Source organism: Centroberyx gerrardi, chromosome 5 (genome assembly GCF_048128805.1).
Source record: "Centroberyx gerrardi isolate f3 chromosome 5, fCenGer3.hap1.cur.20231027, whole genome shotgun sequence".
NCBI classification, from domain to species: domain Eukaryota; kingdom Metazoa; phylum Chordata; class Actinopteri; order Beryciformes; family Berycidae; genus Centroberyx; species Centroberyx gerrardi.
The window spans coordinates 6,222,806-6,249,385 of record NC_136001.1 but is presented as its reverse complement, the minus strand read 5'-3'; the positions used below and the strand labels follow the sequence as shown (position 1 = coordinate 6,249,385).

The 26,580-nt window shown below is 39.8% G+C and overlaps 2 protein-coding genes across 2 annotated transcripts in view; one reads left to right on the top strand and one right to left on the bottom strand.

Annotated features, from left to right (window-relative positions):
• lhfpl4a (LHFPL tetraspan subfamily member 4a) overlaps positions 1-26,580 on the top strand; it is a 55,884-nt gene that overhangs the window by 21,675 nt on the left and 7,629 nt on the right. Inside the window, exons 3-4 of the mRNA XM_071900213.1 lie at positions 18,937-19,173; positions 25,718-25,734. Of these exons, the coding sequence (XP_071756314.1) occupies positions 18,937-19,173; positions 25,718-25,734 (254 nt within the window). The remainder of the gene's footprint in view (positions 1-18,936; positions 19,174-25,717; positions 25,735-26,580) is intronic.
• LOC139913137 (NACHT, LRR and PYD domains-containing protein 3-like) overlaps positions 4,067-26,580 on the bottom strand; it is a 108,486-nt gene continuing 85,972 nt past the window's right edge. Inside the window, exon 14 of the transcript XR_013504884.1 lies at positions 4,067-4,076. The gene's annotated coding sequence lies outside the window, so the exon portion shown is untranslated. The remainder of the gene's footprint in view (positions 4,077-26,580) is intronic.

Here is a 26,580-nt window from a genome sequence, read left to right as displayed (position 1 = left end):
AATATGGAAGCAACATTATCTAGACACAGCAATATGGAAGCAACATTATCTAGACACAGCAATATGGAAGCAACATTATCGAGACACATAGCAATATGGAAGCAACGTTATCTAGACACATAGCAATATGGAAGCAACATTATCTAGACATAGCAATATGGAAGCAACATTATCTAGACAGCAATATGGAAGCAACATTATCTAGACACATAGCAATATGGAAGCAACATTATCTAGACACATAGCAATATGGAAGCAACATTATCTAGACACACAGCAATATGGAAGCAACATTATCTAGACACAGCAATATGGAAGCAACATTATCTAGACACAGTAATATGGAAGCAACATTATCTAGACAGCAATATGGAAGCAACATTATCTAGACACAGCAATATGGAAGCAACATTATCTAGACATAGCAATATGGAAGCAACATTATCTAGCCAGCTATATGGAAGCAACATTATCTAGACACATAGCAATATGGAAGCAACATTATCTAGACACATAGCAATATGGAAGCAACATTATCTAGACAGCAATATGGAAGCAACATTATCTAGACACATAGCAATATGGAAGCAATATTATCTAGACAGCAATATGGAAGCAACATTATCTAGACACACAACAATATGGAAGCAACATTATCTAGACAGTAATATGGAAGCAACATTATCTAGACAGCAATATGGAAGCAACATTATCTAGACACAGCAATATGGAAGCAACATTATCTAGACACAGCAATATGGAAGCAACATTATCTAGACACAGCAATATGGAAGCAACATTATCTAGACACATAGCAATATGGAAGCAACATTATCTAGACACATAGCAATATGGAAGCAACATTATCTAGACACATAGCAATATGGAAGCAACATTATCTAGACACATAGCAATATGGAAGCAACATTATCTAGACACACAGCAATATGGAAGCAACATTATCTAGACACAGCAATATGGAAGCAACATTATCTAGACACAGCAATATGGAAGCAACATTATCTAGACAGCAATATGGAAGCAACATTATCTAGACAGCAATATGGAAGCAACATTATCTAGACAGCAATATGGAAGCAACATTATCTAGACAGCAATATGGAAGCAACATCTAGACAGCAATATGGAAGCAACATTATCTAGACACATAGCAATATGGAAGCAACATTATCTAGACACAGCAATATGGAAGCAACATTATCTAGACACAGCAATATGGAAGCAACATTATCTAGACACATAGCAATATGGAAGCAACATTATCTAGACATAGCAATATGGAAGCAACATTATCTAGACACATAGCAATATGGAAGCAACATTATCTAGACACACAGCAATATGGAAGCAACATTATCTAGACACAGCAATATGGAAGCAACATTATCTAGACACAGCAATATGGAAGCAACATTATCTAGACAGCAATATGGAAGCAACATTATCTAGACACATAGCAATATGGAAGCAACATTATCTAGACATAGCAATATGGAAGCAACATTATCTAGACAGCAATATGGAAGCAACATTATCTAGACACATAGCAATATGGAAGCAACATTATCTAGACATAGCAATATGGAAGCAACATTATCTAGACACATAGCAATATGGAAGCAACATTATCTAGACACACAGCAATATGGAAGCAACATTATCTAGACATAGCAATATGGAAGCAACATTATCTAGACACAGCAATATGGAAGCAACATTATCTAGACAGCAATATGGAAGCAACATTATCTAGACACATAGCAATATGGAAGCAACATTATCTAGACAGCAATATGGAAGCAACATTATCTAGACACATAGCAATATGGAAGCAACATTATCTAGACACATAGCAATATGGAAGCAACATTATCTAGACACAGCAATATGGAAGCAACATTATCTAGACAGCAATATGGAAGCAACATTATCTAGACACATAGCAATATGGAAGCAACATTATCTAGACAGCAATATGGAAGCAACATTATCTAGACACAGTAATATGGAAGCAACATTATCTAGACAGTAATATGGAAGCAACATTATCTAGACAGCAATATGGAAGCAACATTATCTAGACATAGCAATATGGAAGCAACATTATCTAGACATAGCAATATGGAAGCAACATTATCTAGACACAGCAATATGGAAGCAACATTATCTAGACATAGCAATATGGAAGCAACATTATCTAGACAGCAATATGGAAGCAACATTATCTAGACAGCAATATGGAAGCAACATTATCTAGACACAGCAATATGGAAGCAACATTATCTAGACACAGCAATATGGAAGCAACATTATCTAGACACATAGCAATATGGAAGCAACGTTATCTAGACACATAGCAATATGGAAGCAACATTATCTAGACATAGCAATATGGAAGCAACATTATCTAGACAGCAATATGGAAGCAACATTATCTAGACACATAGCAATATGGAAGCAACATTATCTAGACACATAGCAATATGGAAGCAACATTATCTAGACACACAGCAATATGGAAGCAACATTATCTAGACACAGCAATATGGAAGCAACATTATCTAGACACAGTAATATGGAAGCAACATTATCTAGACAGCAATATGGAAGCAACATTATCTAGACACAGCAATATGGAAGCAACATTATCTAGACATAGCAATATGGAAGCAACATTATCTAGCCAGCTATATGGAAGCAACATTATCTAGACACATAGCAATATGGAAGCAACATTATCTAGACAGCAATATGGAAGCAACATTATCTAGACACATAGCAATATGGAAGCAACATTATCTAGACAGCAATATGGAAGCAACATTATCTAGACACATAGCAATATGGAAGCAACATTATCTAGACACATAGCAATATGGAAGCAACATTATCTAGACACATAGCAATATGGAAGCAACATTATCTAGACACATAGCAATATGGAAGCAACATTATCTAGACACATAGCAATATGGAAGCAACATTATCTAGACACAGCAATATGGAAGCAACATTATCTAGACACAGCAATATGGAAGCAACATTATCTAGACACAGTAATATGCAAGCAACATTATCTAGACAGCAATATGGAAGCAACATTATCTAGACACAGCAATATGGAAGCAACATTATCTAGACACAGCAATATGGAAGCAACATTATCTAGACACAGCAATATGGAAGCAACATTATCTAGACACATAGCAATATGGAAGCAACATTATCTAGACAGCAATATGGAAGCAACATTATCTAGACACATAGCAATATGGAAGCAACATTATCTAGACACAGCAATATGGAAGCAACATTATCTAGACACACAGCAATATGGAAGCAACATTATCTAGACACAGCAATATGGAAGCAACATTATCTAGACACAGTAATATGGAAGCAACATTATCTAGACAGCAATATGGAAGCAACATTATCTAGACACAGCAATATGGAAGCAACATTATCTAGACACAGCAATATGGAAGCAACATTATCTAGACAGCAATATGGAAGCAACATTATCTAGACACATAGCAATATGGAAGCAACATTATCTAGACATAGCAATATGGAAGCAACATTATCTAGACACATAGCAATATGGAAGCAACATTATCTAGACACAGCAATATGGAAGCAACATTATCTAGACACATAGCAATATGGAATCAACATTATCTAGACACATAGCAATATGGAAGCAACATTATCTAGACAGCAATATGGAAGCAACATTATCTAGACAGCAATATGGAAGCAACATTATCTAGACAGCAATATGGAAGCAACACATGGCAACATTGCAGAGAAATTATTAAGACACATCGCAACCTTATCTAAAGACCAACACAGTATGACCTGTTATGTTACGAAATCCTTCCTGTTTCAAATGGCTCGGGTTATTTTGCTTTAATGAGCCCATATTGTTCATGACCTGAGACATTTGTGATGCTGGCTGTTGCTTCTAATCTGGTGTTTCCTCCGGGGCAGATGACAATCTGAGCCGCTCTGTCTGATATGTTCATTTTCGCCGCAGTCTTAGACACACTTCACTGGACCCGCTGCTGAATCCAAACCTTAGATAAAGACAGCCTATAAACAATTTTAATGGTCTATTTTGGGACCCTCCCTACCCCGATAACATTTTTATTTTTTGACGCCACTGCGTGCTCAAATCCTCACCCACGCAAAATAACAAGGCTGAATAATCCCATTGATGTACGCAGGCTGTATGTTCGTACGTGTGTGTGCAGAAGTTCATATTGTTTACATGTGTATTGCTGGCTCCATCCACTGCCTCTGATGTGAGTAACTCAGCACTGAATCAGGCAGCACTGTGTTTATCTAAAGCACGACACATAAGACTCAACACTCCCTCTGTACGGCTCTGTGTGTTAGTGGGGCCAACATGTCGCACTATGCCATGATACTTCATATTTGGCACATACACATTTTTTTAATCACAGTTTTCATTCAGTGTATCAATCAATCAGTCATCAAGGGTTTGAGGAGCTGCATTGCTGCTGTGTTTTCTGATCAGCTTGAAAATCGTGGTAGGCTACTCATTGTGTGTTTCAGTTAACAATATACAGGCCTCCTCAATAGTAGGATATGAGGCAACCGGTAGTACCACATAGTTTTAAGTAATTCAACTGTTAAGTCTTTACCTACTTAGTCACAGCTTTGGTAACTTACTGTTCTTACCATGTATTTATCTGGTAAATACCCAGTACTTAGGGTGACTGTAAAAGGGGAGCGTTACCAGATGTACAGTAATATTGAACACCAGTAGAGCCTAGTATCAAAAAGTTATCTTTTATTAGCAATGCTGGTGTAACCCTAACCCTAACCCATGTCAATGGGGTGTGAAAGTAGCCTTTTTTACTCTGAAAAAAGCTTGCAAACCACTGTATTTCCACAGCTGTAGTTATAATAAGAATAGCAACAGAGCTGCTTGAAAGGACTTATATGCAATTTTGGGAGCAATGAGTTTCATTTGTTTTCAATTTGACTCAACAAATATTAACAGGACATTGGTGCATCTTCCTGATACTTTCATTTATACTAGCCCCATATTGCAAACATACATTTGACATGCACTTGTCACTTGAGATATATTTTGACATATGCAAAAATTGTAGATGACATTCAGATTCATTCTTTTTGGATACTGGAAATACATGCTTTCTATATGTCGGCTAATAAAATATATATTTCAAATTAATGTCATCTATATGTGCAAGTGCATTTTGGGCTAATCTTTGTATGTTTTGAAACAGTAAACACTTTTTGAAGTGCATGTGATGTGATGGGAAGTGTATGTGTTTTTCAATATGGGACGTGAATCAGAAATATTAGTCTAGTCAGTGTTGCTGCTAGTGTTTACCTGCCAATCACGCTCTATCTCTCCTACGCACCAGGGCTAGAGCTGGCACATTATGTGTGTGTGTGTGTGTGTGTGTGTGTGTGTGTGTGTTTTCCTGTGTTTGTCCTGGGTGTTTGCTGTGTTGTGGCTGCCAGTATGTATACTGCTGCTGTGTATTCCCTGGACTTTCTCCCATTCATGTGACTCATCTAAAAAAAAAAAAAAACACACAACAAAAAAAAAACACTGATCATCCTGTTTGGGTTCTAGTGCATACCAGAGCTGTGTGTGTGTGTGTGTGTGTGTGTGTGTGTTACTCCTCGTTGCAGTGCATTGCAGGGTCTTCATTTTTGGTCATTCTCCTGTCTCTCCTTCCCCTCTCTCCTTTTTTCTGTCATTCACTTCATCCTCGATCTGAGCTGGGACTGAGAGCTGGGAGGCAGAATATTTGAGCCCCCCCACCCCCCCAACCCCCCCCCACCCTCATCCCACCCCCTCACCCCTTCTCGCCGGTTGCCATGGCACCCCGCCCCCCCCGCATCCGGATCCCTCCATCCTCCCATCCTCCATCCTCCTCTGGTTTTCCATCAGATCTCCTTCTCCCTTCGTCCATCTCCTCCTCTTCCTCCTCCCTATTCCCCATTTCTCTCTCCTCCCCTCCTCGCTCTAGTTTTTGATCATCATTCACTCATCCTGTCTCTCTCTCTCTCTTTTTTTTTTAACTCCCTCTATCTTCTCCCATTTTTTCTTGTTTCATTTTCCCCTTTTTCTCTTTCTCCATTCCCTTTTCATACTCTCCACAGGCTTGTGTCTCTAATGTTCTAATGTTTAGGTAACTGGGAGTACATACAGTATGCTTCTAAATAGAAGGGCCATTGTATGTGTGTGTGTGCGTGTGTGCGTGCACATGCTTATTCATCTTGAAGTCATGCTGTGCTGATAGTTGTAAAAGCACTGCTACAGGATAATTGGCTGCATCGACCAATCTCGCATGTGTCACAGTCGCACTAATTGAGAAGCAGAACGTGCGTGCAAAAACACACACACACACACACACTCCCCCGACTCACCTCTTTCTTTCTCCAGGTCTGACACACACACACACACACATCCAGAGCACCTGAAACTCTCTCCATACTCTTTCCATCTGGCGAACTGTTGTCCATATGTTGAACTGACATCGCCAAATGGCATCACCCTCATATTAGAGAGCAGCAGAAAATAATAACCTACCATCTTTAGGCTCCTTACTGTGCTTGTTAAGACCTGGTACATGAATATGTAATGACATGGTAAACTACAGACAGCATATTAGGGCCGTTGACTTTTTTTTTTACCGCAGCTGGGGGGAGGGGGGTAATATTCTGAGAAAAAACTCAAAGTCAGAACTTTGCGACAAAAAAATCTGAAAAAACGTCTCTTTGGCAAGGAACCATGTTGCTTCACTTTGCAAGTTTACCTATCTAGATAGTGAAATGAATGTATTATAATTAATGAATTTCTGAATCATAACCTATAGCATTTTTTTCTTGCAAATTTCTGACTTTAATCTCAGAAATTCAGTTTTTTCTCTGAAACTGAGGTCATAGTTTACCCTACTTGCGACTACATCAAAAGTTTTTTTTTACTACTATAACAAAATTTAGGTTAAGTTATTAAAGGTGGAGGTTTTGTCAGTCAATAAAACTGATTAAAGGTCCCATACTCTCCACTTTCCAGTGTTTTATTTTCTGTCTTGAGGTCCATTCAAAGCTGTGTGTGTGGTGTCATGAACCAAAAACACTCTCAATCCATTTTTACACGTTCATTTTCCAGCATCTCTCTGAGCCTTACCAAGAACAGGCTGTTTCTGTCGCTGTGTCTTTAAGGCTCATTAATATTAATGACCCCTCTGTTCTGATTGGCTAACCGTTTCAAGAGTGAAACGTGAGACATCACAGCCCGGCAGCTACAGGCAGCCACAGGTAGTGATGGGCGGACTTGAAACACGCAAAACAGCGTTTTGAAATGCTTCGACACTTGTGCGACACTGCCGTGTTGACACAGCGCTCCGAGGCGTGTATCAAAGTGGCCGAGTCACGTGACTTCAGCAAACGAAGCTTCGTTACGTCGTATTGTTTCCAAACGTGTCGAAGTTTTGGTGATCGGACGCTAGGGGGTCGAGCCTGAAGTGAACCTGTGTCAAATGTATGGCAACTACTGATCTCAATCAGTTGTCATAACTTAGGCTCTTACTAACTGACTGATTCAAACGAGTTTTGGCTGATCTGCAGTCAGTGATTCCAGGTTTCCTACAGATCACCCGATGTGCCTTCCCACTAATATTTACAATAAAAACAAATAAACATGGCCAAATGCTGTGGGTTTCCATGTAGGAGAGAGAGACGAGATCTTTCTGGCTGATATTCAGAGAGATTTAGTTGATTTGGAGAAATGGAGGGAGCAAGAAAGGCCAAGGATACAAACAACTACAAATTGTTTTCTTCAATAAAAAAAATCCTGATAACACTTGGAATTTCCTATTCCATACACTACTTTCATACACAAATGTTTATTACATACACAAATGAAGTTTACAGTATTTCATACACAAATGAAGGTAATAATCATATAAATGCCTTCTTATATATGTCTATAAAGTCTACAAATCCGAATCGTTTAATCATTGTAGGTGTTGTTTTGGGTCAACACAACAATGACAACCGCTCAACCGCTTTGAAAAAAAACACTTTGTTAAGCTATTATTTCTTACAAAAATGATAATGAGCGAACCTTTGTGACGCCACTAAGTTACGGAAGTCCAAACGGCTCGTTTAGAGGCTCGCTTTTCTAATATGGATTGTGTGGATTTAGTTGGTGACCGTGCATTTTGATACTTTCACCATGTTTAGATAGCACATCCAACTCCTTTATAATCAAAGAGGCAAGGGGAATCCTGTTTTACACCATATGGGACCTTTAACACAAAGCGATAGCCGGGATCTCCCTACATCAACACAATATCTTGCTTTCCTCTTTATTTCTTTACTTACATTGACAACAAGCGAAGTGCAAGAACTAGTGCAATACACATGTTCAAGCATTCTAAACTGCTCTAATAAAATTAAAAACACTTCCTTTTTGTTTGCCCATGGTGTGTGTTTGTGTTGGAGAGGCTGGGAATGGGAACGTTGTGGTCTACTGTAGCGTTTAGCCTTGGGTTAACGGAATAATCAGTAGAGTCGCATGCTCCGCCTCCTCACACTCTGTCCAACCAAACGCTAATTAACACCTCTGGAATGCCGAGCCTCAAGGGCACCTGGGAAACGCAGTTCTTTTCAAATCTGGCTAGGGGGTTGGAGAAAAAACAAAGATCAATATCTCAACTCAGTCGTTCATATTTTGAGAGAGAGACACTGTAGAAATCACATCGGGAAGACGGGGAGAACAGCCGTCAGAGAATGCTCTTGTTATTCATCAAGGCAGAGGTTTTTTTTTTTTTTTCAGCATTTTTTCTTCTTCTTCTTCTATTTTTGAGCCATAGGTTCTCCATGGTCTCCTTAATGACTGTGAATGGCCCCTGGAGTTAATTGAATTGTGTTTGTTTCTTTCACTTGCTCATTTTCTGGCAGCAGTGAAGTGAGTCAATTGAATTATTTATTTTTTTTCATCTGGAGGACCAATCTTGGAGAGGATGGGGAGTGTGTGTGTGTGTTCGTGTGTGTGTGTGTGTGTGTGTGTGTGTGTGTGTGTGTGGGTATGACTTAAGTCACTTTCAGGGACACACACCAGACTTAAGACTAGTTGATTGGGGATGGCTTGTGCAATTGGGGACAAAAGCCGTGTCCCCAATTGGTAAAAAGCTGATTTTTGGGTCAGTGGTTAGGGTTAGGGTTAGGTTTAGGCAAGTAGTGGTTATGGTTAGGGTTAGGGTAAGTCTCCAGGAAATGAATGTAAGTCTATGTAAATACCCAAAAGTGATTTAAGTAAGACTGTGTGTGTGTGTGTGTGTGTGTGTGTGTGTGTGTGTGTGTGTCCAACTACAGTCCCACTTTTCGTTTATGTAAATTCACACCCCATTCAGTGAGCGGCACCAGCGCAGTGTTCAAAATGATGAATGATGAACAGGTCGCTTCTATAGAGGGCCATGATTCCAGCCAACACCCCTAGCCATTTTTTTTTTTTCATTTATACTTTGTTTTTTTCATTTCCCAGCTTTATTGCCACTACTGGAGATTCTATTAAGATACAGGCACCTCTTTTATCATTTAGTAATTGTTCCTGAATCAAATAAACGCTTTATTTCATTTCAGCTTAAACTACCCAAAGCTAGAAATAACACAGGTTAGAGTTCTCCCAATAAAAGGCTTTTTTTGTAATCGTAGTGATTATATTGGTTGATGTTTTTATATCTGAAATACTTGCCATAGGTCACAGTGGCTATCACCAATAACTAGTGAAGTCCTAACCTTGATTGAGTAGTGTTTATCCTCCATTTACTTTTATGTGAGATGATGGATAATGTTTCACAGGACAACATGATGCCTTTTTAACACCTTTTCCTGATAGCATCTCTTCCTTTAGTTGTGTCTTGTGTGTGTTTTATAGGATAGATGAGCATATACATACAGTTTGTGAGGTTGGGCCATAGCTTTCATGGAAACAATTGCCCATTTTGCGGCCAAATTTCAATTAAGGTGCTATGTTTGGCATTTTTAAACAATATATTATTGTCAAATTAATTGTGATACCTTGGTATAATTACTGCAAACCAATGAGACCTTGGTGGAGACGATTGGCAGCCTCTATTTCATACCAGTGTTATAGTTAGTACTACTGTTTGCCCACATTAAGACTACATTTCCCATAAACCCTGTTGCTTCCTGCCCGATCCCCCTCTCCGAAGAGGATAAACAAGTTGGAAGTGATTTTTCCATCGGCCTTTACTGGAAGAACAGTGTCCTCTTCCTGTTTTGTGCCGTAAAGCAATCTAGCAGTTTTCCCGCCAAATCTGACCCGGTGGCTCACAATGTAAAATGCGTAGAGGCTGACAAATTCTACTGTGTGGAAGGCAGGTGACAGGGTTAGCAGGGACGTAGCTAGGAATTCTGGGCCCCCTGAAAGAACATTGCTCTGGGCCCCCCTTTTATTTTTACAAAATAAATTTAAGGGCATATTTAATGCAGTGAATTAATACTCAGCTTGAATATAGAGGTCAAATCCATTTTCCTCGCTGCTCAATCTGTCTTCTCTTTCCTTTTACACATGCCTCTCTGTAAATGACCAACAGCATAATGCTGACATACTACTAGTACCAAATCAAGTAATAGAGATTATTCCACATCAATGCAACTGGCAGGTTGCTAACAACCCAAAAACTCACAAACAAACCCACACAGCCAACAGTCCTCAATTTCATATTCAGTAACATTGAATTATAAATTGAAGTATCTCTATATTCATGATTCATGACTCAGATTCATGAGTAACTACTGAAAAAGAAATACAGCAGGAGACATCAGGGTCTGCAGCAGATCCTAAAGTGCATCAGGGATTGTTCACTTGTATCTTGCTTTTGCATGTTGGCTCAAAGCTCAAATGCATGTTTTAAAGAGTAATTGATCTACAACTGGCTATTAATATTGACATTAACTTTTAGTGTCAAGGTAGCCCAAATTGCCTTATCAATACTATAGCTGACAGATGGTTGGAAAAGGCCACAGTTTTGAGAGCAATCAAGCTCTCAAAACAATGAAGGCATGTCCCAAAACATAGACTGTAAAAAACGATGGACGTAGTGAGTTTCTGAAGGGCCGTTTTGAAGCCAAAAGTTGGGGTCCACGAGCAGCGCCATGTTGTCATTTCTTGGGCATCCAGAGCGGTTTCCCACAGCTCCGCAGCGCCGCCTGCTATTGGTCCGTAATCGGCGACCTACGCGATCACCGGACAGGCGACCTGTCAATCACTTGGAAAACAACCCCATTTTATGACCGTTATATCTCGTTAATGACGCAATTATTTTGAAAATCGCCATACAGACACATATTAGAAGAAGTAAAATTAGCTGCTGAGACCATAATCTCTTGTCGAAAAAATTTATTGACTTTATATTTTGAGTGAGAAGTTGGGCTATGGTCCCATTGAGTTGAATGTAGTTGGGCGAGATTTAGAGTATTTTTGGAGCCGACCCTAGCGGACGTTAGAGGAACTGCAGCTTTCAGCCACTTCCTTATTGGCTTCAAAATTCACCACTGGTTTTGGCTGCTTGTCCCAAAACTGACTTCAGCCAAAACAGCAGATACTGTCACACTGACCAAAATAAACACTAAGAGCAGCTGTCAATACTGCAGTGAGCCTTTGTGTTATATGGATCTTTGGTTGCTAGTATAAAATATGCATAGGCTCTGGGGCGTAATTTCCACTGGGGACATGCCTCCCCCCCTCTTTTCGAAATCCTGTTTGTGTCCCCCCACTTTTTTAACCGCAAAAATCGTGCTTAATACGCTACTGTTTGGCCAGCCGTCAGATTCTGGCTGAGAATGTGAATTGAGCTGCTGATTGTAAGGCCCTGATATACTCCAAAAAACTGCCACGGACGAGTAGCGGACACGGACAGCCTGCCTACGCGGTTCTATAGTACATTTTGGCGTCCCAGTGTTGCCAACTTGGCGACCTTGTCGCTAGACTTAGCGACTTTTCAGACCCCCTGGCGACTTTATTTCTCAAAAGCGACTAGCGACAAATCTGGTGACTTTTTCTGACCATGGGAAGCAATGTTAATGTGTTGAATCCCAAAGCATTTGGCAATAAATTGGTTCAGCTGATGCCGGTTTGCTCTACTTGCTTGTCTAATCCAGAGAGGTCTGATGATCACAGCGCTTCCCACACACAGCGTAGCCCCCCTCCCTCCGCTGAGAGCAGGGACTGTAGGATAGGGTCCACTTGTAATTGCTACCGGCGTACGCCGAAACTGGCCCGGGTGGGCGGAGTCAGCACTTATATTAAAACGGGCTACGCCACGGCGTGCATAACAAGTGCAGCATTATATATTGATATGCAAATTATCGTATGACATCATCTGGTGACTTCTAGCGACTTTCTGAGCAGCCAATAGCTACTTTCCTTGGAAAAGAGTTGGCAACACTGCTGTGGACGCGGACGTGTTCCACGCATGCGCACTTGAAAAATTGCTCACTGAATGAGGAAGCAGCAGTTCATAAAAATGAAACGCCAACAGCAGTTAAATTTAATGTCTTTCTTTGGAGAGGGGATGAAAAGAAAGAAAGGAAATGTGAGTTGGCTGATTAGTGGTTGTAAAACAGCATGATTTTTCTATTAACCTCTGTAACTTGAAAACGAGTCAACCTTAAACCGCAGCAAGTATCCATCAACAATGTATGAAAAGCAGAGTGTCTCTCGCTGCTAGTTTACTTTAACGTTAGACTCACACACCACGGGCTCAATAGGATAACTCGACTCTGCTTTCAATGCAGGAAATGGGATTCAAATCGCAGTTTTTTTTTCTGGGGGAGTTCCCCCAGACTCCCCGTTTTATTGTGTCCCCCCCACTTCTCAAACCAAAGTTACGCCCTTGCATAGGCTACTGTAGATAATTTGCTTATTTTACTTTTGCTTGTAAAACAGCATGGGACCTCTTGTTTTACTATGTACTATACTGGAAGAAAGGATTATACACAATAGAAATACTGCAAATACTACAGAAAAGGCTTCCAAGTATTTTACTTTTTCACATTCTACAGTAGATCCATTTATTATTTTTTTTGCATAATTACTAGATGCACAAAATAAAATAGTTATAGAAACTCTGTAACACACACACTGTCAGAGAGAGAGAGAGAGAGAGAGAGAGAGAGAAAGAGAGAGAAATGCTGGTGGCTGTATTGTTTTCTATCAAATTTACCCATTTTACCCGTTCCATTATTGTGTCAGTCTCACTTTCATCCCTAAATAGGGAACTACAGAACAAATCGTGGTCCATTTTGACTCATTAAGGAACGCAACATCTTGCTCTTCATTAGTGACGATTCCATATCACTCCGGATGGGTGATATGGAATGACCCCGACTTCACTTCTGCCTTCTATCAGTTTCCGAACACGCAGCAGAGGATCGAACCTTTTTTTTTTTTTGGAGGGGGAGGGGGACATGGATTGGAAAATGAAAACTACTTTAATCACATATTGCATAATTTGCCGGGTTTATTATTTTTTATTCTGAAGTATCAAATGCTTTTGCAGGATCTATAGAATACATTAATTCATACAGCTTTCTGGTATTGTTGTGGGCCCTCTCCAGCTGTGGGCCCCTAGAATCGTCAGCACCTTTCACCCCATTAGCGACGGCACTGGGGGGAAGCATTGTCATTTTGGTCAATGTATTGGTACTGTAAACTTAAAACTAGAGAGAAACTGGCAATAACTAACACTACACTGTATGAGAGGGAGAGTGGCTGAAGGGGGAAACAACTTCAAAGTGATGTGCCTCAAAATGGGATCAACTCCATGTTGATCTCCAACCCCAGGCCACACACACACACACACACACACCACAGAAAATGTTCCCTCTCTCATGAGCATATAAACATGCAAGCACATACAAAAAAGGGATTCTCTCTAGCATACATTGGCACAGACAGCCACACACACACATGCACGCACACTGATGCTGAGGAAGAGGGATTCAGAGAGAGAGAAGAGAGCCAGTTGGCTGGTGAACAGCGTAACCTTCCGAAAACATCCCTGACACAGATTTAAATGAGGCTCAATGAATTATTAAGAGTGTGTCTTGTTCACCTCTGTCAGTCAGGCACAACTGAAGGAAAACCAGCGGGAACACACAAACTCTTCACGCCGCGTTTAGCCTGTTGTGGCTGCTTCTAAAACACACTGCAAAAATGGGAAGTATGTGTTTTTCAGTATGTGTCTGACATGGAGAAACATGGAGAAAACACAGTTCATGCTGGTGTATGCATTATGGAAAAGTGTAATATTTCCCAGCGGTATGTAATAGAATTACTGGTAACGCTTTATTTTACAGTCCGCTAATTACGGTGTAACTAGTTTGTAATTATGGGGTACTAATAAAATAACAATGCTGCAGTTACAGGGTAACAAAACAAGAAGTCCGGGAATTAAGGGGTAACAATTTTGTAATTATGAGAGACTTATAAGGTAGTTATATGTATTTTGTATTATGTGTATTTGTGTATGTATTCTTGTGTATGTATTGTGTATGTATTTTTGTGTATGTATTTGTGGGTGTATTTTATGTCCTTTTTTTTTTTTTCTTTTTTTTTTTCTCTTTTCTTTCTTTTCTTTTCTTTTTTCTATTTTAACTTTTTTTTTTAAAAAGCCTCCTGTGGACAGGTGTTGTAAATTAGCGTTTCGCTACAAACACTAAACAGTGCATCTGGTCCTTGTGCATAAATGTATGTTACAATTCTAATGCTACTGTGATGTCCATGCCAAATAAAATAAACTAAACTAAACTAAACTAAACTTATGGTGTAACTATTTTTGTAATTACTGACATATTTGATATTTCATCTCAACATGCTGTATATTACATTCAATAAAGCTCTTGTATGTTCAATTAAGTCTGTCACTGTGTGTTGAAGTTCCATATTTTTTGTGTATGCTATATTGTTACAGAAATGTCATCAAACAGCTGGTCTAGGGTCTCCTCTCCTAACATTGATTACCAAAGCAGTCAGATGGGCGTATGTGACATTCTGTTAAACTGTATTTACTGTGGGGCAACCTTGTACTTACCCTATACTTACAGTGAACAAGAGGGGAACAAGCACTACTTTATTTTATAGCCCGCACGCCTTGTACTTCATAACTACAGGGAACAAGCACTAATAACATTTGTTTAGTCCCCCCTAATTACGTTGTTGTACCCTGTAATTATTTTTTAAGTATGCAGTAATTATGAAAACAGTTGCACCACAACTAGCTTTGTTCAAGCTTTGTTCACTCAATTCAATAGCACTATCAGAAAGTAGCAGTAGTAGTAGCAGTAGTAGCAGCAGTAGTAGTAGTACTAGTATTAGTAGTAATAGTAGAAGTAGGAGTAGTAGTAGTAGTAATTGCAGCAGTAATAGTAGCATTAGTAGTATTTCTTGTAGTAATTATAATAATAACAATAATTAAAATTTGTCCATCTCCCCTCCTGCCTTCCTGTATTTCTCTATCATTCTCTGTCTCTCTTTCCCTCTCTCAGTCTTCTTTTTAGTAGAGATATGCTTTAGCCATATAGTCCAAAAATGAGGATGGACAGTTTCTTTTGCCAGATATGGGACAGTTTCTGACGGCTGTGCAGCGTTCCATCCACACTGGATGTATATCTACCCCACCAAGCCCCTTTGGCTCATTTTTAGAAAACATAGGGATTTCCTACCGTTCACTATACTTGCATCAGCTGAAACCTAAACAGACTGAGCTTTCAGCTGAGTTTCATCTGGTCTGTGCCTGGCTGTAGAACAGTAGAAGTGGTTCAGTAAATGAGGCATTGAAGGACCCATCTGTTAGGGCCAGCCTGGGCCTCAGCTAGGCCCTTTGGCCACCAAGGGACCATTCAGGCCCTATGGGGAGCCCTCACATGCGCGCACGCACACACACACACACACACACACACACACATTCACACTAAATTTATGGTCAAATATGCTTACACATACATAACAGCACATAAAACATACAAATGCACACGTATACATTTTAAAAAACAATCTCTAGTCACAGACCCAAATGTAAGCCAAATGCTTATTTTGACACACACACATCATTCATTTTTTTGCACATAATGGGAAAATTGCGATGCCAAGTGTGCATAAACACACAAGACCCAGGCCTTCTAATGCAGTGTGGGAGTGTGTATTACACTCGCCAACATGGAATGCATCTCGCTTTGTGCAGCCAGAGGATGTAGTGCCCCGAGGCATCATGGGTAAGACGTGCATCATGGAACCAGCCTGATGCTGCTGCTGTGTGTGTGTGTGTGTGATACAACTAAGCTTCCAGGATCTCCCCCCCATCAGTTTAATTGCAGTTCAGCCATTAACATAGTAATTATCTGGAGGTGCCAAGGTATTTGCTTTCATGTAGGCTATCAAGTGTTTAATGATCATATTTTACTGACTGATTTCAAAGGCAGAGGGGATTGCAGAGTGTGTGTGTGTGTGTGTGAGAGAGAGAGAGAGAGGGAGATGCTAACACTTTAGGATACACTATGTTGAGAGATAGTAGCCTCCATGCTAACACTTTAGCATACACTATGTTGAGTGATAGTAGCCTCCATGCTAACACTTTAGCATACACTATGTTGAGTGATAGTAGCCTCCATGCTAACACTTTAGCATACACTATGTTGAGTGATAGTAGCCTCCATGCTAACACTTTAGCATACACTATGTTGAGTGATAGTAGCCTCCATGCTAACACTTTAGCATTCACTATGTTGAGTGATAGTAGCCTCCATGCTAACACTTTAGCATACACTATGTTGAGTGATAGTAGCCTCCATGCTAACACTTTAGCATACACTATGTTGAGTGACAGTAGCTCCATGCTAACACTTTAGCATACACTATGTTGCGTGATAGTAGCCTCCATGCTAACACTTTAGCATACACTATGTTGCATGATAGTAGCTCCATGCTAACGCTTTAGCACACAGTGTTCTCATCACTTAACAGATAAGTTGACCAACGGAACAGTCTCACAAAAACTTGGTGTATTTAAAAGCTCACTGAACTCCCACACCACTCCCCATTCAAACACAAAATACACAACACACACACACCATCCACACCAACACAACACACACACACAACAGCCACATCACAAAAAGTTGGCATGCAGGCAGGCTACACAGGAACGTGTGTGTGTGTGTGTGTGTGTGTGTGTGTGTGTGTGTGTGTGTATCATGCTATGGAGGGTCACCATTAATATGAAAACTATTAATTGCTTTACCGTCACAGTTCCACATAATCAGAAATCTTGTTTGTTTTCTCATTTTGTTCTAATTTTTTTTTTTTTTTTGCTCTACTTTCTCCAGTTTTTACCCAGTGTTTTTGGCTCCAGTTTCTTCTTTTCCTGAGCCAATCATCTTTTCACCCTCCCTCTCTCTATCTCCTTTGAGACTCTTTCATTCTGGCATCTTTTCTTCATTTTCAATAATGAATAAACCCTCTGCCTTGCGTGTGTGTGTGTGTGTGTGTGTGTGTGTGTGTGTGTGTGTGTGTGCTCATTGGTGGTTGCACTGGTGGTGAAAATATCATGTCACCTTGAAACAAGTGAAGTGATGTATTATTTTTCTATCTTTCTATCGGAGAGACATTGTCAGGTGCTTTCAGCTTCATGAAACCGACGGTGTGTAGTTGCATATAGACTTTTACAGATTACATTTCATTGTTTAAATGTGATATCTATTATCCTAATATTTTTACTATTATATTGTCTTTACCCTCTATACTAGTCTTTGCATCTTGTGGTACCCTCTTACTTAATTTAATTGATTTTATGATTATGATTGATTTCATCATGATTTCATTTCATTGCACTTGACTTTGATAATTTTGATTGCACTCTATACTAATTTCAAAAATTGCAAATGTAAAATTAATTATTATTATCATTATCATTCTTATTATTCATTCCTTATTATTCCCAATTCCTCCAAGTCAGTAAAATACCTCATTAACAGCCACCCAATCAGAAATGAGAACTCTGATATTCCTTTTCAGAGGCATCATGTCAACAAAATAAGCCTGATCATCTTGATTTTATATCTCTGTTTTTTGTGCGTCATGCTTTTAGCAGTTTGTAACTGGATGTCATCTTCTGCCTTTGCTTTGTTAATACTAGCCTGGGTGTAGAACCAGACAGCTGCTCGATGTTTTCTTTATCACTGTTTCTTTTCACTTTCTCTCTGTCTGTTGCTTTCTCTTTCTCACTGGCATGCCCTATCTCATTTTTTCTCACTCTGGAGGTTCAAAGATTTGCCTCTGCTGAAGAAGGACAGAATAGAAGAGAGGGAAAGAGAGAGATGAGAGATGAGGCAGGCAGCGATACTGGCAATACACCGCAATGGACTTACAGCACTGTGAAATGGGAAAATAATATTCTGTCTTTTCTCTCTTGCCTCCTCTCTTTCCCTCTCTTTCATCCCGCTTTCATCTTGTTAACTTCATGTAATTCTCTGCCTTGTGCTGTTTTACACCCAAACCCATTTTCTCTCACCATCTGTTCCACCCTCCTTTCATTGCCCTTACTTTCATTCTTCCTTTGCTCTACAACTCAACCGTCTTCCTGTATTGATTTTCTTTCCCATGCTCTTTTTCAACGTAACATAATGGTGCCTTAACCAAATCAACATACCAACATCAACCATTACCGCTATTTTGTATGCGACCACCATATCCAACATGCCACCCTACTCGATCTCTAACACATACACTCATTCATCAATCTTTCTCCTTACCACCCCCTACTTCACTTTCCATACTAACATCAATATCGATTCACCTGATTCTCCTCTCCCCAGCGGTGTGTCTGGTGCTGGGCTGCATGATCTTCCCGGATGGCTGGGATGCAGAGGTGATCCGGGACATGTGCGGCGAGGAGACGGGGAAATACACCCTGGGCAACTGCTCGGTGCGCTGGGCCTACATCCTGGCTATCATCGGTATCCTGGATGCACTCATCCTCTCTTTCCTCGCCTTCGTTCTGGGCAACCGGCAGAACGACTTCCTGCAGGAGGAGCTCAAAGCTGACAACAAAGGTGAGGCTAAAAATTGGCTAGAAAAGCTCTAAGCATTTATTGGTAAAATTAGGAAGCAAAAATATTGTATTTTGTGGTAACAAAATGTTAAGACCTGCATACAATATCTTACCGTATGTGCTCAATATGTAAAATGTGCTCAGGGTTAATGCAAAGTGTGTGAATAGATAAAAAACATACACATGTAATGTGTTAATGTATAGACATATCTTATATACATATATATAAGATATGTATCTTTTATATATATATATATATATATATATAGAGCCCATTATTTCTCAATATTCTTGTCAATTGTTTCTTTTGAACAATAACGCCTTGCATCGCAAACTCATCCTGAGTTTTGTACCTGAAGTTAAATTTGATTAACAAATCTCTATCCGTTATACTTCATCAAATGCCTGATTTAACAAAAAAAATCTTTATTAAACAAAATACCCTGCTGATTGACCCTGTTGATATATTTCGGGCACTTAAAGTTTTCGTCGGGTATAGCGTTGGAATGACTGTAAGGTTTACCAGGTCAGATTCTTGTTGAATTTATACTGTATAGTTGGTTTCTTCTTTTCTCTTTGAAATAGCACCGTTATGAGCAAAGCTTCACTTTACTGTATTTCTGCCTCGCTCACCATGCTGACGTTCCAAAACAAACCAACGGACAGAAATCTATTTGTCAATAACTCAGTGTGGCCGCCGCCTTAGGGCCCACACTACATTCCAGGTTATTTTTCCTCTCTGCTCACTCAATAACCATGTTGGCAAAAAATAGAGACACAAGTGAGTTTGGGAGAGCAAAGAAACAAAAATCTGATCGTAATGTTGCAGAAAACTCATGGATAAAAGGAGACACCATATTAATACTGGAGAAGCTTTTGATCAGTGGATAAAAGTTAGAGAAAGCATTTTGTACCGATGCAGACGTAGCATTCTTCTTACTCGACTGGTAAGTTAGCTTGCTAGCTAATCTAGCTATGTTACTTGTGTTCCAATACGATATTGAGCTGGAAATTCTGTGTCGATGGCTGAAGTAGCTGGTATGGTTACCTACAGCTTAGGTCGTCAATCAAATGAAGGGGCGGAGCTTCCTCTCCAAGCTGCTGCACTGAGATCTGGATGTAAACATTGTATCCTCATAAATTAAAAATAAAAAAGACTTTCCGAACAAGGTAATACATTTATTCAACATAGTCATTGGGGTCTAACAACATACTGTCTGTAGGCTAAGTGAAATTATGAATTTATACAAATCCACCTTGTTTACATGGAAAACTCTGTTGTCTTCTTTAATCTTTAATGCTGGTCTTAGCTGGTCTACAAGCATCAGAGTTCTCATTTACCACCTTAACCAGCATCAGACCATCTCTGCCCAGCTAAGACCAGCAGGAGACCAGCAGTGGTCATTGAAAACCAGCTCAGACCATCAACCGGCTTTAGCTGGTCTCGTCTGTATTTTTTTCAACAGGGACTCAGGCTACCTAATTAAATAAATCAATGCAATCAACCAAACTCAGCTAATTGCAAGTGAGTGAAATCAGTTTGAAACTTCCTGAATAAGGTAATCAAGCACACGCTTTAAAAAACATACACACATTCTGTTAAATTGTTAATTAATTTGTTTGCACGAATAATGAATTTGTGCGCACAGGGTATGAATTGAAAAAAAAAACGAGGGAAGAATATTAATCTTGTGCACTTTAATTAATCAAAACAACAAAAAGTCTATCTCATTAGCACAGAATAGCATCTCATGCCCTTGATGTAGCAAATCATGGCCTTGACATGTAATTCTTTATTTAGGCCTACATTAAGGGGTTCTTACCATTGCCAGTAAAGTTCAGAGCCCCCCTTTCCTTCTCCTCCGACACAGTCTGTCATCACTCATCTGGAGTTGGAATGAAACAATTAATATTATGTTACATTGACATATCTTTTTGTTTCTGTCAGACAACAGCACAGCCATAAAAAATTGACTTCATTCACGGTCACAAAATGCTAACAGGCCCAGAATTGTCAAATAGTTTTAACGTTAAAAATACAATAAAATAGCTAACATGCTAACGTTAGCACCCGATAACAAACCTTCAGACAGAAATGGAGAGGAAGGAGGCAACCAGAACGAAGGATCAAAGCACACTCAACTTTAGTGCCAGTGTTAAAATTCATATTTTCAGTCTCTTCCTACTGAAGCTGTCACAACCTTTTCTGTAATCCCATAATAAACATGACATCATGTCTCAACTCTGCTACCTAATTCCTGGCCTGTTAGCATTTTGTGGTCCTGAATCAAGCCACTTTTCAGGTCACTTTGTAGTTGTCTGACAGGAACAGAGAGGTGTCAACGACAACACGTATGTTATACATGTTATACATTTCACTAAAAATGAGGGAAGAGAAAGAGGGCTTCTTAACATTACTGCCATTGGTAAGAATCCCTTCCTGTATCCTCACTTCTGGGTTGGAACTCCACTCCACCTCTACCTAAGCTAAAGATGCTAACATTATTAGCAGACAGAGGAGCAAAGTAAAGCCAAAAGTTAAGGCTAGAAGTAAAAGTTACTCACTCTTTGCAGAAATGACAGTTTCTCACTGACTAAGGTTTGGTGCTAGGCTAACAGCTATCAGTTGCAACATGATCTCATAGAAAGTTGTGAAATGAGCATGAATTCTGAAACGCAGATTTATGTGCTGTGGAAACAAATTATGTGAAAATAATATGCTCCTCCACCACAAATTGGATTCTGTGACAATAACACAAATTGGATTCTGTGGTAACAGATTCACAGACAAATTGGTCATTGGCATTTTCAACCAAAGATTGGCGATAGAAGGTTACGTTTAGGCAAGCAAAGAAACTTTTGTTTAGGTTAGGGTTAAGGTTATGGCTAAGTTTAGGCAATTAAAACATCTTCGGTTAAGGTTAGGGAAAGCTTTGGTCATGGTTAAATAAGAAAAACTTTAGCTGAAAACAACACGTAATTTGCTGTTAACAAGTCGTGTTCACTTCACGTATTTGGAGCTTAGAGGCCCATTACCCCAATAATGTACTACAATCACAGATACATCAAGACAACAGTGACTTTGAGTCTTTGCAGTTCAGTCAATTAGGCTACTGATCGCTCCACACCTATTATCCCATAATTCCTGCCCTGTACTACATAGATGCTAAAACACATTGGGCCATGCAAGTGATGAAATCAAATTCATTCATTATTTAATATTTACATCATAGTTTCCATGTATATGACAAAGTTTTATGGTTATGGTGACATGTTTGATGTCTCTTCAAATTATCTATGCTTTCCTGCTTGACATTTGGACCATAAAATCTTTAAATAAACCATTAACTGGTAACCACTAGCCAAAGGGGGAATCTGCAAATGTGATCAGATGGTGGTTTTCACATAGTTTACATGGGGCCGGGGCAGATGTTCCGGCCTAATGGGCTTGAAAACAAAGATGTTGATGGGGTTGGAGGTGGAGGTTGGTCTTCAGTACACGTTACAGAGGACACACTTTTATAAATATTTGATCTGTCATTGCAGTTAGTTGCACATAAAGGCACTGTGGTGCTGGGCTGATGTCATTAGCCAGGATTTCAGTCATTCCTCTGTCAAGTTTGTCTGTTGAAGAAATACTTAGTTTGGAGGTGGGCCACTGCACATTGAAAAATATGTATACAGTACACCTACATTTTGTTGGCCAAGGAACACAATAGTACTAATGAAAACATCACAAACTGTTCTGATCATCATGCAGTGGCAAATGTAATGCTGTTGAGTAAAGAAGTACAATGAAAGTACAATGAAATTGCAATGTAATCTTGGTGCTTCTATGCAAATCTGAAAAATTTGGCCCGTTTCTGGCCTATTTCACCTGGACTACAACTCACATTCATATCAAGTGTGTTAACATCAAACACAAATCAGCTTTACATTCACACAATCAAATTAAGCAGCAAGCATAATGATTGAGGTAGATGCGCTTCCCAATACGCACAAATACAGCTTCTGATCAGTAAGCTTCTGATCAGTAAGCTTCTGATCAATAAGCTTATTTAACACACCTATTCTAGTCTCTGCCCAGAACCAAAGCCTCTTACTCAACCACACACCAATCACTCTCGAGTGATTGGTGTGTGGTTGAGTCCGTCTTATCGATCCGGGGGGTTTTCCCAGGCGAATCTGCGGGACCGTTATCTCTCCGTGCACGGAACAACAGCCAGCTGGCTTTCCTCGTAGGCAGCGAAGATGTCAGCCAGGAGTCGACTTGGTTGAAGAAACGTATCCTTACGTTGTCTTCTTGGAGAGAAGGAGTGTCCTTAGCTGTATTCTCTTCCAGTCCACTTCTGCAGGTCTGCTACACACGGCAGTGCGTGTAAGGAGTTAGATGCATAAACAGCTAATCTAATCCTTCTGGATCCAACAGTGTTATGTCTAACACTAAAACAGTCTGGTCTCGTCCCGCGAGTTGAAGACTGCGCCTCGGCTAAACAAAAGAACAGTTTGAACGTTTCAGGTACCACCTTGTTAGCAACGAGGTCGCAAGAAGGGGCCATGAGGAAAGGTATCTCTGGAATTTATACTCTTGGTGACGTCATGGGGACATTCGCCCGAGTCTCGTCCAATGAGAGGCCAGAGGTTGGGTTTCAGCCAGTTCGCACCTAGGTGTGAACTTCAGGGCCTGTTGGAATTTTGGTGCTGCTTTCCTTTGTTTAAGGTCCCAGCCCAGCGGGTGGGCTAGAGTTCAGGTTTTTGATTCCCTTGCTAGGCCGGTTTTAGGCTTTTAATCTTACATGTAGGCCGTTCCTTTGTTTGACCACATGGCCTGGTCCAACATAAGGTATATCTGATGTAGATTTTCTGTTTGTCTGGCATCGTGATAAGTGGAATTGCAGCATCATCAGAGGAGGTGAAGACAGTGTAGAGCTGCCTTAAGAGAAAAAAAATAAAAATAATAAAGAATAAAACTCCCCCAATTCCTCCATCGCCCTCTGAGTCTATGGAGGAAGTTTCCATGGTTACGTGTCAGATTCCAGCAGGATAGGGCTGCGGTTTCCTCTCTCCCTTTCTCTCTGTCTAGGTCTCTCTCTCTCTGTCCATATATCTCTATCTCTCTTTATATTACTAATTATAAGTCTTTCTCATCTGGTGTAAAGAGAGAGGGGAGGGAACCAAGGAAGAGAGAGGCGGAAGAGAGATTTTGGTGATGGATGGATGAATGGAGGGTATGAGGGAGGTCTACGGGGGAGAGGTGTAAGACATTGGAGGAGTGTTAAAACATTTGCAGTTGCCTAGGGATCACTGTTGCATCAGTAATATTATTATTTTCCCCAGTACTATTTCAGTGAGTACTACTTCTATGATTACTAGTTCAATTTCAGTAATAATATTCTAGTATATCCCATATATTATATACTACTATATTCCGACCTCTCACACTGACTGAGTTGGGTTAAATGAGAAATGGTAGAAAAGTTTCTCTGGATGGAAGTATTCCCACTACTTTGGTTTTATACAGTAAAAGGACAACAAGAACATCGGACATCAACATTGATCATTCATCGGAGAGGGAACTGACTTGTTACGGAAATGTAACAAGTAGTCAAACGAATTACTAATAATACATTACTGTTTTTTAGTTAGGAGACCATCACTTTTTTCTTCTTTCTCCCCTACCGATCCACCTGATTTCCCTCTCACAGGTAAGGTTTACATACATCATTAATAAGCTGTCCCTTCAACCGCAGCAGTCAAAGCTGTCATCATTTTTCCCTACATGCAGCTGCTCTTAAGCATACAGTAACTGCTATACACACACACACACACACACACACACACACACACACACACACACATATACCCCATCAATGTGCAGCGCTATGCTTCATGTTGAACAACAAGAATGCTTCGCTTTATGGATTCAGCTACATAGCTAATCATTGCAGACATATTAGTCCTAGTAGTTGTCTTTTTCAAGGGTAATTACACTGTTACATCCACATTGACCCCCCTTAGTGCTCTTACAATATGTGACCATATAACCAACATATAAGAGTGAGTACTGGGAAAAGCAACAGAATAAGAGCTAAAGGTTTTCTCATTTTGGAGATAAACAGACTTTTCATTGTCAAAATTAAGGCAGTGCTAAAGACTGAAGATCCAGGCATACATTTGGTGGTCAGAGGTGTGCCCATGTCTGATGGTGAAAGGTTCAAACTCTGCAACAGCCATCCCTGTCAAAGTGTCTTTGAGCAAGACACTGGACACACACGCTACAAGTGTCTCTCAAAGAAACAAATTCCTAATTTCACAATGTGTAATATGGCTATTGAAGTGACAAATGTGTCTCCCATTTTCCTTCTACCTTGGTCTTCCTGGTTGGCATTTGGAATTAAAGTGGGGCTTCACATCCCACTGGAGTGGACTAGAGGGAAAGTCCTAGCCACTAACTGGAGATGTATATTTTTGACGAGCGGGACATGTAGTTTCAGGGCAAATAAAGCAAGGTGACTAAAATCATTCTTATTTTGTCTTTTTCACAGATTTTGCAGTGTCGAGGGTAAGTTCACATTGTTGTTGTGGCTTGAGCACTGTGGTCTTGTGGTTGTGAGGTATCTGTTTTGTGGGGTAACGCATGCCATGTGTGTGTGTGTGTGTGTGTGTGTATGTGTGTATGTAACACCTGCAGGTTGGGAAGTTACTTTCAAAATGCAACCTAATTACACTTTACCATTTTAAGATTAGAAATTACATAATCCACTGAATTACAAACACAGAAACACTTATAAGTGACAGGACAGATAAACGGCCTACTAATAGGCCTGTTAGCATATTACTAATAGGCCTACTAAAGATGAAGGCCCATTAGTAATATGCTAACATTATTCATATTACTTCATATCCTTAGTGGTGTTTCTTTGACAGTTAAAGTTGTTCATGCTAGCTGTATCTACTTGCTAACTCTAACTTTAGGTTCCGTTGTTACTGTTGAGATAAAGATGTTAACCTGAAGCAGCTGACTGCTAACTTTAGCAAACATTATGGATCAACATAATCTAGTTGCTCTTTGATTTTCTCCAGCTCTGCTCATCACTTCACATCCAAGGATTATTTTGATGTAGGCCTATATTTCAAATTTGTTTTTTCAATGGGTTGAGTCTGCCTCTGTTTTCATCTGCTTCCTTGTCTTCCAAGAAGGGTTTCGTAAAGAGTATGACGTAAATCAAATATAGCCACCGTTTGAATAATGCAAATAGAGAAACTTTTTACTTCATTGGACAGACACTAGCTTGAATTGTGTCGGCAACCACTGTCAATCATTTAAAGAGTAACTAAACCCCAAATCCAAATCTTTGGTGAAGCCTGACACCTAATGGTGAAAAGTAGGGTACTGAACTGTCCATCT